The following is a 17,535-nucleotide window of genomic DNA, read 5'->3' as shown; positions in this document are numbered from 1 at the left end:
TGCCATAGATTTTCAAGTAGATATAAGTCAAAAATGTAACTCGTCCACATGAACATTCACTATCTTCTTGGTAAGGAACTCCAGTTTAGATTTGGCCTTGTGTTTTAGGTTATTGTTCTGCTGAAAGGGGAATTCATCTCCCAGTGTCAAGTGGAAAGCAGACTGAACCAGATTTTCCTTTAGGATTTCTCCTTTGCTTAGTTCTATTCCGTTTCTTTTTTATCCTGAATTACTCCCCAGTCCTTAACGATTAAAAGCATACCCATAATATGATACAGCCACCATTATGCTTGAAAATATGGAAAGGAAAGGGGGATACCTAGTCAGTTGTACAACTGAATAGCCCGAGGAAAAGTGAGAGTGGTACTCAGTAATGTGTTGTATTGTATTTTCCGCAAACATGCAGTATTACTTTAGTGCCTTGTTGCAAACAGGATGTATGTTTTGGAATATTTTTTATTCTGAACAGGTTGTTTGCTTCTTTTCACTCTGTCAATTAGGTTAGTATTGTGGAGTAACTACCATATTATTGATCCATCTTCAGTTTTCTCATAGTCAGTCATTAAACTCTGTAACTGTTTTAAAGTCACCATTGGCCTCATGGTGAAATCTCTGAGTGGTTTCCTTCCAATCCGGCAACTGAGTTAGGAAGGAAGTGTGTATCTTTGTTGTTACTGGGTGTATTGATACACATCCAAAGTGTAATTCCTAACATCATGATGCTCAAAGGGGTATTCAAAATCTGCTTTTTTTTTTACCCATCTACCAATAGGTGCCCTTCTTTGTGAGGCATTGGAAAACCTCCCTGGTCTTTGTGGTTGAATCTGTGTTTAAAATTCACTGCTCGATTGAGGGACCTTACAGATAATTGTATGTCTGGGGTACAGAGATGAGGTAGTCATTAAAAACTCATGATAAACACAGAGTGAGTCCATGCAACTTATTAGGTGACTTGTTAAGCAACTTTTACTCATTAACTTATTTAATCTTAATTTAAGCTTGTCATAACAAAGGGGTTGAATACTTACTAACTCAAGACATTTCAGCTTTCCATTTTAAATGAATTTGTAAAAAAATAATTCCATGTTGACATTATGGGGTATTGTGTGCAGGCCAGTGACAAAAACTCTCAATGTAATTCATTTTAAATTCAGGCCGTAACACAACAATGTGGAAAAAGTCAAGGGGTGAGAATACTTTCTGAAGGCACTCTACTTCCATTCATTTTTCAGCTAGTACCGGGGGACCGTTAGATGAGTCTTGTGAGGCCTGTGAGCGTCCTGAAGCAAAACAACCGACATGCAGTACCAGTCAAAAGTTTGGACACACCTACTCATTCAAGGGTTTTTCTTTATTTTTACTATTTTCTACATTGTAGAATAATAGTGAAGACATCAGAACTATGAAATAATACATATGGAATAATGTAGTAACCAAAAAAGTGTTAAACAAATCCAAATATATATTATCAGGAAGGAGAGTGATGGAGTGCTCCATCAGATGACCTGGCCTCCACAATCACCTGACCTCAACCCAATTGAGATTGTTTGGGATGAACGCAGTGTGAATAAAAAGTAGCCAACAAGTGCTCAGCATATATGGGAACTCATTCAAGACTGTTGGAAAAGCATTCCAGGTGAAGCTGGTTGAGAGAATGACAAGAGTGTGCAAAGCTGTCATCAAGGCAAAGGATGGCTACTTTGAAGAATATCAAATATCAAATATTTTGATTTCTTTAACACTTTTGGTTACTACATGATTCCATATGCATTATTTCATAATGTTGATGTCTTCACTATTATTCTACAATGTAGAAAATAGTACAAATAAAGAAAAAACCTTGAATTGGTAGGTGGGTCCAAACTTTTGACTGGTACATATATTGTAAGGGTGCGTGCTGGTGGCAGGGAAGTCAGGCGCAGGAGATCAAACTTGGTATAAACGAAGCAGTTAAATAAGCGCTCAAAAACTCAGAAAAGCCAAAATATACAAAATAATACAAGTGGGTACAAAACCCGTCGCACACCAGAACATATCTTACACAATGCTTACAAACAAACAATCACTGACAAGGTCATGAGGGGGAACAGAGGGTTAAATACACAACATGTAATTGATGGAATTGGAACCAGGTGTGATACNCTCCCAGCCCTCTGCTCTATTACAACATTTTCATAAATAAATTGTGACTGACACCCACATAAGATTTTTGTTGATGGACAAAGGAATTCAGCTCAAAATTACTTTTGTTTAGGAAATCTGTWTGCAAATWCTCCCACAAKTAAATATACATCCAGGTAACTGCCAAAATAAAGGAAACACCAACATAAAGTGTCTTAATACAGTGTTGGGCCATGATGAGCTAAAACAGRTTCAATGCARCTTGGCATAGATTTCACAAGTGTCTGGAACTCTTTTCTTCCATGAMAAATTCCATKATTTGTTGTTTTATTTATGGCTGTGGAAAACACASTCCCAGGCYCCACTCCAGAATCTCCCATAAGTGTMCAATTGGGTTGAGATCTGGTGACTGAGACAGGCATGGCATAGGGTTTACATTGTTTTTATGCTCATCAAACCATTAATTGATTGTGGATAGGGGCATTGTCTTCCTATAGAGGTATAATCATGGTAGCCAAAATAATGAACCCACCCAGCATTTTTATACATGACCCTAAGCATGATGAGATGTTAATTGCTTGATTAAGGAGGGTAGGAACCACACCTGTGTGAAAGCACCTGCTTTCAATATACTTTGTATCCCTCATGTACCTGTATTTCCATTATTTTAGCAGTTACATGTATGTGGTCTGTCTCAATGTAATCAAAGTATGAAATTATTATGGTATTGTGAAATATAATATCTGTTTGGGCTTACTTGCGGTCAATTTGTAATGTACAAATGATAACAATTATGTTCCGGCCCAATGACCAACTGCTCAAGAAGAAATCTTCCTGCGGCTGAATGTAGTTGCCTACCCTCCTGGTCTAACCAGTGTGGAAATACACATTGGGCCCAAACTCTCTCCTCTGCAATATTGCCTCAAAAATTGCCCCTGTATCATGGGCTTCCGATGTGCTGTCATCATGGGCTTCCGATGTGCTGTCATCATGGGCTTCCGATGTGCTGTCATCATGAACTTGCGTGAATATACACCAAACTCTGCAAACTCACAGAAGTGCACAACACACAAGAGTTGAAACAAGAGTTGAAACTTTCTGTCAAAAAGTGTGATTGCTGAGGGTTATGAATCAGGGTTATTTAACATATGGTGAAAGTCTGGTAGAACCTGACCCAGGAGGCGGGACTTAAATCCTGTCACACCAGAACATATCTTACACAATGCTTACAAACAAACAATCACTGACAAGGTCAGAGGGGAACAGAGGGTTAAATACACAACATGGAATTGGAACCAGGTGTGATACTAGACAAAACCAAGAGAAAATGAAAAGTGGATCAGCGATGGCTAGAAGGTCGGTGACTTTGACCGCCGAACGCCGCCCGAACAAGGAGACGGACCAACTTCGGCGGAAGTCGTGACATATATATTCACATAATACACACTGTGCCTATAGAAAGTATTCAGGCCCCTTGACTTTTTCCACATTTTGTTAGGTTACAGCCACAAAAATGTATTAAATTGTTTTTTCCCCCTTATCTACACACAATACTCCACAATGACAAAGCCCAATTTTTCTTCTTCATTATTTTAGCAAATTTATTACAAACAAAAAAACGGAAATATACAATTTACGTAAGTATTCAGACCCTTTACTCAGTACTTTTTTGAAGCACCTTTGGCAGACATTACAGCGCTCGAGTCTTTTTGGGTATGACGCTACAAGCTTGGCACACCTGTATTGGGGAGTTATTCCCATTCTTCTCTGGAGATCCTCTCAAGCTCTGTCAGTTGGATGGGAGCGTTGCTGCACAGCTATTTTCAGGTCTCTCCAGAGATGTTTGATCGGGTTCAAGTACGGGCTCTGGCTGGGCCACTCAAGAATATCAGAGACTTGTCCCGAAGCCACTCCAGGTTGACTTGGCTGTTGCTTAGGGTCGTTGTCCGTGTGGAAGGTGAACCTTCGCCCCAGTCTGAGGTCCTGAGCACTCTGAGCAGGTTTTCATCAAGGATCTCTCTGTACTTTGCTCCGTCATCTTTCCTCGATCCTGACTAGTCTCCCAGTCCCTGCCGCTGAAAAACATCCCCACAGCATGATGCTGCCACCACCATGCTTCACCGTGGGGATGTGCCAGGTTCCTCCAGACGTATCGCTTGCGCTCAGGGAAAAAATCTTGATTTCATCAGACCAGATAATCTTGTTTCCATGGTCTGAGAGTCATAGTACCTTTTGGCAAACTCCAAGTGGGCTGTCAGTCCTTTTACTGAGAAGTGGCTTCCATTTGCCACTCTACCATAAAGGCTTGATTGAGGAGTGCTGCAGAGATGGTTGTCCTCCTTGGGAAGGTTCTCCCATCTCCACAGAGGAACTCTAGAGCTCTGTCAGAGTGACCATCGGGTTCTTGGTCAGGYAGGTGACCAAGGCCCTTCTCCGCCAATTACTCAGTTTGGCCAAGTAGCCAGCTCTAGTAAGAGTCTTAGTGGTTCCAAACTTCTTCCATTTAAGAATGATGGAGGCCACTGTGTTCTTGTGTACCTTCAATGTAGCAGAAATGTTTTGGTTCCCTTCCCCAGATCTGTGCCTCGACACAATCCTGTCTCTGCGCTCTACGGACTAATTCCTTTGACCTAATTCCTGACCTCATGACTTTGTTTTTGCTCTGACATGAACTGTAAACTGTGGGACCTTATATAGACAGGTATGTGCCTTTCCAAGTCTTGTCCAATTAATTGAATTTACCACAGGTGGACTCCAATCAAGTTGTAGAAACCTCTCAAGGATGATCAATGGAAACAGGATGCACCTGATCTCAATTTCGAGTCTCATAGCAAAGGGTCTGAATACTTATGTAAATAAGGTATTTCTGTTGATTTTTAATACATTTGCAGAAATTTCTAAAAACCTGTTTTTGCTTTGTCATCTGGGGTATTGTGTGTAGCTTGTTGAGTAATTATTTTTTTAATCCATTTTAGAATAAGGCCGTAACATAACAAAATGTGGAAAAAGTCAAGGGGTCTGAATACTTTCCTAAGGCGCTGTATATGCTGACCATATTTTTCAACATAACGGAACAGCCTCAACAGAATGTATAACATGGATATCTCGTAGATGTCATTATCTCATACTGTAATCCGTCTATACTGAGCAACAGAGAATTTACTGATTAAAAGTCATCACAAAACGGAATAAGAGGAAGTAGGAATACAGTTTAACCTCGATTGTCTTTTAGGCCTGATTGTGTTTCACACTTTCTGAAGAATCAGTTAGCAGATTGTGAACATGAACAAAGAACTGACACAAATCCCTCTCACACCTATAAAATACTTTTCTTCATGCTTCCTGGTAATATGAATGTCTTTGACCAACCCCTACTTTTCCATTCAGGGGAGTGAAAGAATAGCCCAAGCCCAATAAAGGTTTCCCAGACAGATTTAGCATAGTCCTAGACTGGGAAACCGGCCCATAGGTTCCAGGTTGTATGACATATATGCTAATCTGGCAATACAGCAGGGAATAGGGAGGTCAAATAACTGGTCCTGCAAGATTTTTGTCCATCGTCAAAGTTTGTTCCTTCCCCTCTGAAAACACCAGAGAAAACCTGGGTTGTAACTACTGAGGGGATACACACAGGTCATGCTCTGATTCACAAACAAAGCATATAGGTGTTAACAGTATATGACCACAGTGTACTACTGTTTGTTTGGGTCCAGCTGGTCCAGTTTTATACATTTGTAGAACAGCTGGCTTATTATTAGAAATAGCTCATCATTGATCATTTATAATGGGATTGTGGTGTTTCTAAAGTAAAGGAATACTAGTTTTTGTTTCAATTTGCATAGAGCAAATTTTATTTAAAAATAATAGCAGTAATTATACAGTAGACAAGGTTAGTTCCATGATACAGTACATACGAGTACAATGATGATTCCCTTTTTTAAATATGATACATTGTATTTTATCCTAATCATATGCATCATCATCATCAATGTTTTCAAGTTCTCTTTTACTTAACTCAAAATGCGATGTAGCTGTAAGACATGTCCATATAGATGAACTGGCATTATGATATGTAGAGACGTAACAAAAAACAGCATTTGTCAGGACAGAGCCCTGTATAGTCAATAAGCCCTATTTTTTGTCTTCCAAACATGAACATCAGCCTCTATTTAAGTCTGTAACCACTTGCCTATCAGTTTGTCAACTATCCCACGCAGTCTTAAGTTCAACCATCCCAGAAACAGCCATTGTTGCGGAGGTTTACTTCAAAAGTGCTTAACAAAAAAAAAAGTCAACTGGTTAGATTGAGTGAGCTATGAGCGGGGTGGGGGGGGGGCAGAGTGTATCCTTCATGGTCATGTGTGAGGCTTGTTTACAGTCAGTTGCATTGATAAGTTAACCATCTTCAGAAACATTCTTTTAGAAAGGACAGTTTACTTTTTTAAGTGAAAACATCAACAAAAAAATCAGCTATCCCTTTAAGACTTTTACACTATGCTCCCATGACTACTGTTGATAGTTTAGATACATAACCACATCAACCAGGTTAGCATTGGAGAACATAGGAGAGTTAGCATGTCTAGACACAAGACTAAATATTGGACTAGGCCTAAACATTTTCCACAAAGCAAAAAAATGTATAAATGGAATGCTGGGACAAGAAGCAGGAATTCTCTGTCTGGACAGAAATACTTTCATTCTTGTGGAAGCTATTGTCTTTAAACATCACATTCTCATTCAACCTCTTCATTCAATTACATTAAGGGTTTGCAAATGGAAAAAAAACAGCCAATGGACCGAAAAAAGTGACTGATTTGTTGACTGGACGGTGTTTACTCTATAGTAAAGTACTCAAACTCTATTAAGAGGACGTAACAGTGATTGGTCCATAGCTGTAATGCATCTACACATTGATAAGCAAAAACATAATTTTGTTTCAGCCTTCAGGAATAACATAGTAGTACTGTAGTAGTATAATTGACAGCAGTAAAGGGACAGCACACAAACAAATAAAGTTAACATGAAAAGATGAAGCTGCAGTTAAATTAGTGTGGGTAAACCAACCAAAAACACCTCACTTAAAGGGATAGTTCAGCGATTTCACAAGGTCATTGACCTATCCCTTATAGTCAAATAACATATCTGTACCTCAGCAGGTAGATATAGTGATTCTGTAACTATGACACTCATCAAACTTACTGTAGCCCCTAGAAAGGGAAGTTGTGCTTCAGTCAGTGGACACAATGCTAAGGATAGAAACCACACAGTCCAACATGCCCAAATCCTTCAAGACGTTTTTCTTTCTGAATCTTGCAATTAGGAATTTCGATGATGGTCTGAGGCATCTCAATACCTAGCACTCTTTGTTGTGCCATGCAATGCAGTGGTAGAGAGTTGTTATTCATTCAGACATGCAATTGTTAGTTGCAATGTTCCTGCAACGTTTCTGCAAACCAATCTAATGATTTCCTACTGGAAGTGGCTTCAGTGCCATGAATCTATTACATAATTTACATCCGACCAAAAAGGATGAGCAAGCGTTAGAGCATAGCATTTACCCTGGCATGGCATTAGCATGGCATTTACTCTAATAAAGAAAACAAAATGTGTTGATTTGTTTTACAATTGCCTCACTTGAAGTGCTTCATTGTATATTTCAATCATATCAGTGATGAACAATAGCCACTGTGCACAATTGTTTAGGACCACAGTAAGAATCATATGAGGAGACAAAAAGTATACATAACAAAGAAAGCTGCATACTAGTTCACAAAAAGGTCTGTCACACATTCACAACCCTGCCTGTCACACATTCACAAGGCTGAGTTGTATTATACAGAGTAGACCACTCATATCCAGTGGTATCCAGTTGTATACATGGTCTTTAAACGTCAAAGACAAAAAAGGTTTAACATCTAAGATTCCTTACTTGGTCGTATAGCAGACCCCCCCCCCCCCCAAACCGAACTCCCTAACCTTGCCATTGGACTGACCTAAATGTCCAACACACAAACTGATTGAACAGAAGAGAAAGGAGTGGTTGATGGTTAAGACCCAGGCTTGGATCAACAGGTCCAGTCTGGTTGGCGGTCCAAGCCCAGCGGGGTTAGAGGGAGCTGGGGTAAACCGGCCACGTTGAAGTCCGGGTGTCCAGGGATTCAACCTCTGCTCCATCACTGCAGTGTCTGTCTGTGTGATGTAACTGTGTGTAGATCAAGACCTGATCATAGCTCAGTGGCGCGTCACATAGTCGAGTCCATGTACACAGGTCATCCACACAGAGTGGAGAGATACACACGACGGATGGACAGGCAGAAAAAGAGAGAAACAGAGAGATGGAGCTCCCCGTCTTCCTCCTCGCTCCATCTATTTCCTGCTGCAGTGCTGGAACTGGCGAAGCTGAGAACACCTGTTCCAGGAGATCTGGCTCACAGCGTATCGTCGATGTTGTACTTCTCTTTGGCTGCCTCCAGGGTGCCAAACACCTTGGGGAAGATGGGGGGATGAAGAGAGGGGAGAGAAAGAGGGAAATCATAGGGTGAGTCAGTGCTTAGCCTGAAATCAAAAGCTGTGTCTGACAACTTCAATAGTGTTGCGTAGTCAGATACAAATTGAAGGCAAATACACTTTGGTGCTAAGAGTCATTACACTCTTCCTCCACTAGATGTGCTATTACAGTCAAAAGACAGGTTGGCTGACAGGTTAGGTCTCCACTAGATGGTACTCTTACACAATCTAAAAGACAGGTTGGCTGACAGGTTAGGTCTCCACTAGATGGTGCTATTACAGTCCAAAAGACAGGTTGGCTGACAGGGTAGGTCTCCACTAGATGGTACTCTTACAATCTAAAAGACAGGTTGGCTGACAGTTAGGTCTCACATAGATGGTGCTTTACACAGTCTCAAAAGACAGGTTGGCTGACAGGTTAGGTCTCCACTAGATGACTCTTACACAGTCTAAAAGACAGGTTGGCTGACAGGTTAGGTCTCCACTAGATGGTGCTATTACACAATCTAAAAGACAGGTTGGCTGACAGGTTAGGTCTCCACTAGATGGTGCTATTACACATTCTAAAAGACAGGTTAGGTCTCCACTAGATGGTGCTCTTACACAGTCTAAAAGACAGGTTGGCTGACAGGTTAGGTCTCCACTAGATGGTGCTCTTACACAGTCTAAAAGACAGGTTGGCTGACAGGTTAGGTCTCCACTAGATGGTGCTATTACACAGTCTAAAAGACAGGTTGGCTGACAGGTTAGGTCTCCACTAGATGGTGCTATTACACAGTCTAAAAGACAGGTTAGGTCTCCACTAGATGGTGCTCTTACACAGTCTAAAAGACAGGTTGGCTGACAGGTTAGGTCTCCACTAGATGGTACTCTTACACAGTCTAAAAGACAGGTTGGCTGACAGGTTAGGTCTCCACTAGATGGTACTCTTACACAGTCTAAAAGACAGGTTGGCTGACAGGTAAGGTCTCCACTAGATGGTGCTCTTACACAGTCTAAAAGACAGGTTGGCTGACAGGTGAGGGCCAAGGAGAAGGGTTAGGGAGTGAATAGGGACCGGCTGAGAAAGATAGTTACCTGTGCCCAGGTAAGAGTCTTGTCAGTTAAGTGGTAGTGCACCATGCCCTGGTGTTCATCTGTTAGTAGACTTCCTGTGGAGAGACGGAAGTGATGTCATGTTAGACCAACCCCCTAAACCAGGTATTCCCAAACTGGGGTAGGCGTAGCCTCGTTTCACTGCCAAAAATAAAATTAAAACATCTAGTGTTCATCGAAACAAAAACACAATGTTAAATACAGGCAGCCTAGTCAAATAATTAACATCCAATCACATTAACCGTTACTCTCTCGCGGGAAACATTCACTCTTGCGCAGACATTTAGAAACGAAACATGACGAAATTTGAAAAATAAGCCATGGGAGTTTTTGGAGCTAGAATAGACGGCTTTCAAGTAGTAAGACATGTATAAAAGCAACAGATACCATTAATAAGAAGGGGCTAGAAGCGTCTTATATGGTGAGCTACCGAGTGGTTAGGACAAGCAAGCCCCAGACTATTGTGGAGGACTTCATTCTTCCTGCTGCCGCGGATATGGCTGGGACAATGCTGGGGGAAAAAGCCTAAAAAACTATACAGACAATGACTTCATCAAACAACACTGTTTCACGACGCATCAGTGACATGGCAGGAGATGTTTTGAAACAATTACTGCTTCGCATACAAGCCAGTGAATTCTATGCGTTACAGCGGGATGAGTCAACAGATGTGGCAGGCCTGGCACAGCTCCTGGTATAAGTCCGTTACGTTTATGGGGGGGGTCAAATTAGAAGCTCCTCTTTCTGAACCAGGACAACAGGAGAGGATATGTTTAAAGTACTGGACAGCTTTGTGACATCTAATGGACTTTGGTGGTTAAGGTGTGTTGGTATCTGTACTGATGGCGCAAAAGCCATGACAGGGAGACATAGTGGAGTGTCATGTGCGTGCAAGCGGTTGCTCCCGACGCCACTTGGGTACACTGCCAGCATCCACCGAGAAGCGACCATGTAATGCTTTTACAACATAGCTGGCTATCAAGGGGCTAAGTATTGACACATTTTTTTAATTGAGAGAGAGCTTAAAGTTCTCTTTACTGACCATAATTGTCACTTGTCTGACTGCTTGCACGATGACGAGTTCTCACATGACTTGCCTATCTAGGCGAGTGTTTTTTCTCGCCTGAATGATCTGAATATAGGATTACAGGGACTCTCCGCAACTACAATGTGCGGGACAAAATTGAGGGTATGATTAAGAAGTTGGGCTCTTCTCTGTCTACATTAACAAGGACAACACACAGGTCTTTTCTTCTTGTATGATTTTTGCAAATGAACTCAAGCTTACGGACAATGTCAAATGTGATATATGGCGAAGCACCTGAGTGAGCTGCGGGTGCGCAATTACTTTCCTGAAACGGATGACACAAAAACCTGGATTCGTTATCCCTTTCATGCCCTGCCTCCAGTCCACTTACCGTATACTCGAACAAGAGAGCCTCATCGAAATGTAATTTAATAACAGAAGACACTGACAGATTTCTGGATAGGGCTGTGCTCAGAGTTACTGCCTTGGCAAATATCACACTGTTAAGACACTGATGCCCTTTCAACCATGTTATCTATGCGAGAGTGGATTCTCGGCCCTCACTAGCATGAAAAACTAAATACAGGCACAGGACTGTGTGTGGGAAATGATGTAAGACAGACTCTCCACAACCCAACATTGCAGAGTTATGTGCATCCTTTTAAGCACACCCTTCTCATTAACTGTGGGATTATTTCACAATTTTCAATGAACAAAAAGTTTTATATGTACGATGGCTAAATAAAGAGCACAATTATTGATTATTATTATTTGTGCCCTGGTCCTATAAGAGCTCTTTGTCACTTCCCATGAGCCGGGTTGTGACTAAAACTCTCACTCATTCTTATGTTTAATAAATGTATCGTATAGTGTGACTTAAATGTGTGTGTGTGGCAGGCTTATTACAATGATGGCAAAAAAACAACATTTGAGAGTGCGCTGACCCTGGTGCTAGAGGGGGTACGCAGCTGGAGGTTGAATGTTTGATGTCGGGACTATAAAAAGTTTAGGAACCACTGCCCTAAACCATTGACAGTCAAACATCTTGGATTATCTTTGAACCAGGGGGTGGGGTGGGTGTGTGCGTGCGTGCGTGCATGTGTGCGTGTGTGTGTGTACACTACGCGCACCTGTATAAGTTAGTTTGTGTGTGTGCACCCGTGTATGTTCATGAGTCTGACTCGGAGTGTGTGTCTCTCTGACCTGGGAAGGTGCTCTCGATGAAGTCCTTGAAGAGTTGCAGGTCGCTATCCTCCACCTCCTTGTCCACTCGTACTTTAGCCAGTAGTGTGTAGCCGCTGCCAAACTTACTCTTCAGATGCTGGGGACTGCCCAGACACTTAAACTGACCGTTCACCATCACAGCCAGCCGGGTACACAGGGCCTCGCATTCCTCCATACTACAGCAGAGAGAGAGAAGGGGAAGAACAGTGGGAAAAAAGAGGAGAGGGAGAAAGATAAACCAAGCACAACAACATCTATTTTATTCTCTGAGTCACTCTGTTCCTTCCTGTGACACAGTAATGACTGTACTGGAAGGTGGAGGATGATGATGGCGATGAAGAGGATGGTGTGTGTGTGTGCTCACCTGTGAGAAGTGATGATGATGGCCTTTCCAGACTCCCGGGTGCGCGTCACAGCGTCCCACAGCAGTCGCCTAGCAACCGGGTCCATGCCAGTGGACGGCTCGTCCAGGAAGATGACCGGGGGTCCACCAATCAGAGCCACAGCCGCACTCAGCTTCCTCTTATTGCCCCCGCTGGAGGGAGAGAGAGTGAAAGGGGGGGGGGGGTAGGAAGGGAAGGGAGGGAGAAGGGATAGGGAGGGAAGTGGAGGGAGAGGGGCGAGGGAGGTAAGAGGGAGGAAGGAAGGAAGGAAGGAAGGAAGGAGGAAAGGGAGTGTGTGTTTGTACTCAGTAATATCTTGACATTCATAAGATATGTCTCTAGAGAGAGAAGGAGTAGTGTACACTATAGGAGAAGATGTGTCTCTAGAGAGAGAAGGAGCACAACAAAAATATCACGAAAATGGCTCTGTGACCTGCAAGGGCCCTACACACACACCAGATTAATTATTTTGTATGTGTACAATAGAAGGCCTCCTGTAGTATGATCCTGTGAAGAGATTTCAGCCACAAAAGTCCAGAGGAAAGAACACAATGACTCATCCAGTTCCACACAACACTGCCCCCACCCCCAAACCAACACACTGTCCCCCACCCCAAACCAAACCACTGTCCCCACCCCGAACCAACACACTGTCCCCCACCCCGAACCAACACACTGTCCCCACCCCCGAACCAACACACTGTCCCCCACCCCGAACCAACACAAAGACACTGTCCCCCACCCCCGAACCAACACACTGTCCCCCACCCCCAAACCAACAAAGACATCTGTCCCCCCACCCCCAAAACCAAACACACTGTCCCCCACCCCCAAACCAACACACTGTCCCCCACCCCCAACCAACACACTGTCCCCCACCCCCAAAACCAACACCACTTGCCCCCACCACAAACCAACACACTGTCCCCCACCCAAAAACCAACACACTGTCCCCCACCCCCAAAACCAACACACTGTCCCCCACCCCAAACCAACACACTGTCCCCCCCCCCCCACACCAAACAACAACTGTCCCCCACCCCAAACCAACACACTGTTCCCCACCCACCTAACCAACACACTGTCCCCCACCCCCAAACCAACACACTGTCCCCCACCCCCAAACCAACACACTGTCCCCCACCCCTAACCAACAAACTGTCCCCCACCCCCAAACCAACACACTGTCCCCCACCCCCAAACCAACACACTGTCCCCAACCCCCAAACAAAACACACTGTCCCCCACCCCAAACAACACACTGTCCCCCCCTCTCCAAAAAACACATGTCCCCACCCAACACACTGTCCCACCCCCAAACCAACACACTGTCCCCCCCCCCAAAACCAACACTGTCCCCCACCCCCAAACAAACACACTGACCCCCACCCCAACACAACTGTCCCCCACCCCAAACAAACACACCTGTCCCCCACCCCCAAACAAACACACTGTCCCCACCCCCAAACAAACACACTGTCCCCCCAACCCCACACACTGTCCCCCACCCCCAAACCAACACACTGTCCCCCACCCCAAAACCAACCACACTGTCCCCACCCCCAACAACACACTGACCCCCACCCCAAACACACTTCCCCCACACCCCCAAACCAACACACTGTCCCCCACCCCAAAACCAACACACTGTCTCTCCACCCTCCAAACCAACACACTGTTCCCCACCCCGAACCACACACTGTCCCCCCCCCTAACCAACACACTGTCCCCACCCCAACCAACACACTGTCCCCCACCCCAAACCAACACACTGTCCTCCACCCCAAAACCAACACAAACACACTGTCCCCACCCCGAACCAACACACTGACCTCCACCCCCAAACCAACACACACTACCCCACCCCCAAACCAACACACTGTCCCCACCCCCAAACCAAACACACTGTTCCCCATCCCCACCCCAAACCAACACACTGTCCCCCACCCCCAAACAACACACTGCCCCCACCCCCAAACCAACACACTGTCCACCACCCAAACCAACACACTGTCCCCCACCCCAAACCAAACACACTGTCCCCACACCCCAAAACCAACACACTGTCCCCCAACCCACCCCAACCCAACACTACACAACAAACTTCCCCACCCTCAAGCACACCAACATACACTGTCCCCACACCCAACACACACAACTGTCCCACCCACAAACACCCAATGTCCACACCAACACACAAACACTGTCCCCCACCCCAAACCACACACACATCTGTCCCCCACCCCCAAACCACACACACACTGTCGCCCACCCCCAAACAACAAAACAACTGTCGCCCCACCCCACATAAACACAAACACACTGTCCCCTCCCACCAAAACCAACACAAACACACTGTCCCCACCCCACAACACACACCACCACCCACAACACACTGCCTACCACACACAGCCCCGCCCAACATCAACTGATCCCCCACCCCAATACCAAACACTGACCACCCCACCAACCCTGATCCTCACCAACCACAACTGTCCCCCCAAAACCCAACCACCTCGTCCCCGCCCCCGAAACACTCCCGACCAAACCACTGTCCCCCCCGAACCCACCAGCCCACCCAACCAACACACTGACCCCACCCCAAACCAACACACTGCTCCCCACCCCAAACCAACACACTGTCCCCCACCCCAAACCAAACCAGACACTGTCCCCCGCACCCCGAACCAACACACTGCTGTCCCACCAACCCCAAAACCAACACACTGCGTCCCCGCACCCGAACAAACACACTGTCCCCACCCCAAACAACACAACCATCTGTCCCCCCACCCCAACAAACACTGTCCTCCCCCCCCAAACAAACACACTGCTCCCTCCACCCGAAACACACACTGACCACAAGACACTGTCCCCCACCCCCAACAACCAACACACTGTTCCACCCCAAACCCCCAACCACCCCAAACCAACACACTGTCCCCCCCCGACCACACATCCCACCACAAACACACTGTCCCCCACCCCCAAACAACACAACACTGTCCCCACCCCCAAACACAACACGACTGTCGCTCCACCCCACAAAACACCCACCGACAACACACTCCCCGCACCCAAACCAACAACTGTCCCCACACCCAAACATGAGCAACTCAGCCTGACCAAAACCACATGGTCTCCACTCCCCAAACCACACACTGCTCCCCCCGCACGCACAAGACAACACATTGTCCTCCTTAAGGAGACCCTCCCTAACCAACACACGATCCACGGCCATCCCCAACACCAACACACCAACCACTGCCCCGACACCTCCTACAACGCGCTAGGACGTCGCCCCGCACAGACACCACCCAAACACAGATCCCCACCCCCAACCAACACACTGTCCCCCACCCCTCAAACCAACACACTGTCCCCCACCCCCAACCAACACACGTTCCCCACCCCAAACGAACACACTGTCCCCGCCACCGAACCAACCACACTTCCCCCACCCCGAAACCAATCACACTGTCCCCCCCCCCGAACCAACACACTGGCCCGCACCCCAAACAACACACTGTCCCCCAACCCCAAACCAAACACCACTGCCCCCACCCACCAACAACCAACACACTGTCCCCACCCCCACCAACACACTGTCCCCACCCCAACACACGTCCCCACCCCAAACCAACAGACACTGTCCCCAGACCCAAACCAACACACTGTCCCCACCCCAAACAACACCCACATACACACTGTCCCCACCCCAGAACCAACCCACACCACACTGTCACCACCCACCCAAACCAACACACACAACTTGTCGCCCCACCCCCAACCAACACACACACTGTCGCCCACCCCCAAACCCAACACACACACTGTCCCCCACCCCCAACACCAACATAACACACTGTCGCCCACCCCCAAACCAACACACACACTGTCCCCACCCCAAACCAACACAAACACACTGTCCTCCACCCCAAAACCAACACAACAACACTGTCCCCACCCCGAACCAACACACTGACCCCCACCCCCAAACCAACACACTGACCCCCACCCCACACCAACACACTGACCCCACCCCCAAACCACACACTGTCCCCCACCCCCAAACCAACACACACACTGTCCCCACCCCCACCCCAAACCAACAACACCACTGCCCCACCCCAAACCAACACCACTGTCCCCCACCCCCAAACCAACACACACACTGTCCCCACCCCCAAACCCAACACACACACTGTCGCCCACCCCCAAACCAACACACACGCTGTCCCCCACCCCCAAACCAACACAAAACAACACACACCTGTTCCCACCCCAACACAAACACACACACACACAGCCCCTCCCCTCACTCTCTCTGAATGCTTACCTGTAGCGCGGGCCTAGTTATTCAGCATATGGGGCTCCAGTAGTAAGGACCGTAGCACGTTCTCCACGCAGCCCGACACGTATTTCTCTGGTATCCCCCGGAGCCTAGCGTACATGCTCAGCGTTTCTCTTCCTGTCATGTGATCCAGGACAGCGTCGAACTGCGGGCAATAGCCAATCCGCTGCTGTACCTACGACACACGGGAGAGAGGATGGTGTCATGCAAGGTGATTTTGTGAGTTTCATAGTATMTTAGAACTGGTTGGTGTTCAGGAGGCACAAAGCGTAAGAAAACAGTCCCTAATTAAGAAGGTCCTATCTGTACGCATTCAATAAGAAATGCTAGTTTTTGTTTTCTGTTGCAAAATGCTTTGCTACGTTGTGCCCTAATTAACTTTTAAGGTAGGGCAGCAGGTAGCTTAGAGGTTTGAGTATACCCGAGCCGACAAGGTGAGAAATCTGCCGATGTGCGCTTGAGCAAGGTAGTTAACCCTAATTTGCTCCAGGGATGCCGTACTACTACGGATGACCCTGTCAAACAACACATTTCACTGCACCTATCCTGTGTATRTAACACAMAAAAAAAAAGTACAAATGTTTTCCTCTCTCTCTCCTTCTCCATCTCTCCTACCTTCTTGACATCCCTCAGAATGCTGTAGCCGTCAATGTAGGCATCGCCAGAGGTGACAGTCTCGTCCCCGGTGAGCATCTTGAARGTGGTGGTCTTCCCTGCTCCATTGAAACCCAGCAGGCCAAAACACTCTCCTTTCCCCACTGCTAGAGAGAGTCTGTCTACCGCCAGTACTGTTTCTCCACTGCTGTATACCTGGAGGGAGGGAG

General features: G+C 46.0%; 1 protein-coding gene across 1 annotated transcript in view; it reads right to left on the bottom strand.

The window, feature by feature from the left end:
• Nucleotides 1–8,487: 8,487 nt before the first annotated feature.
• The window catches only part of abca3b (ATP-binding cassette, sub-family A (ABC1), member 3b), a 101,361-nt gene continuing 92,313 nt past the window's right edge, over nucleotides 8,488–17,535 (bottom strand). The window contains 7 exon segments of the mRNA XM_070440078.1: nucleotides 8,488–8,561; nucleotides 8,564–8,606; nucleotides 9,706–9,779; nucleotides 11,954–12,150; nucleotides 12,339–12,509; nucleotides 16,693–16,886; nucleotides 17,327–17,527. Coding sequence (XP_070296179.1) covers nucleotides 8,488–8,561; nucleotides 8,564–8,606; nucleotides 9,706–9,779; nucleotides 11,954–12,150; nucleotides 12,339–12,509; nucleotides 16,693–16,886; nucleotides 17,327–17,527 — 954 coding nt within the window.

This window comes from Salvelinus sp. IW2-2015, unplaced genomic scaffold (assembly GCF_002910315.2).
Source record: "Salvelinus sp. IW2-2015 unplaced genomic scaffold, ASM291031v2 Un_scaffold2194, whole genome shotgun sequence".
Lineage (NCBI taxonomy): Eukaryota > Metazoa > Chordata > Actinopteri > Salmoniformes > Salmonidae > Salvelinus > Salvelinus sp. IW2-2015.
Note: the sequence above shows the minus strand (reverse complement) of the source record. Positions and strands in the feature narration are given on the sequence as shown.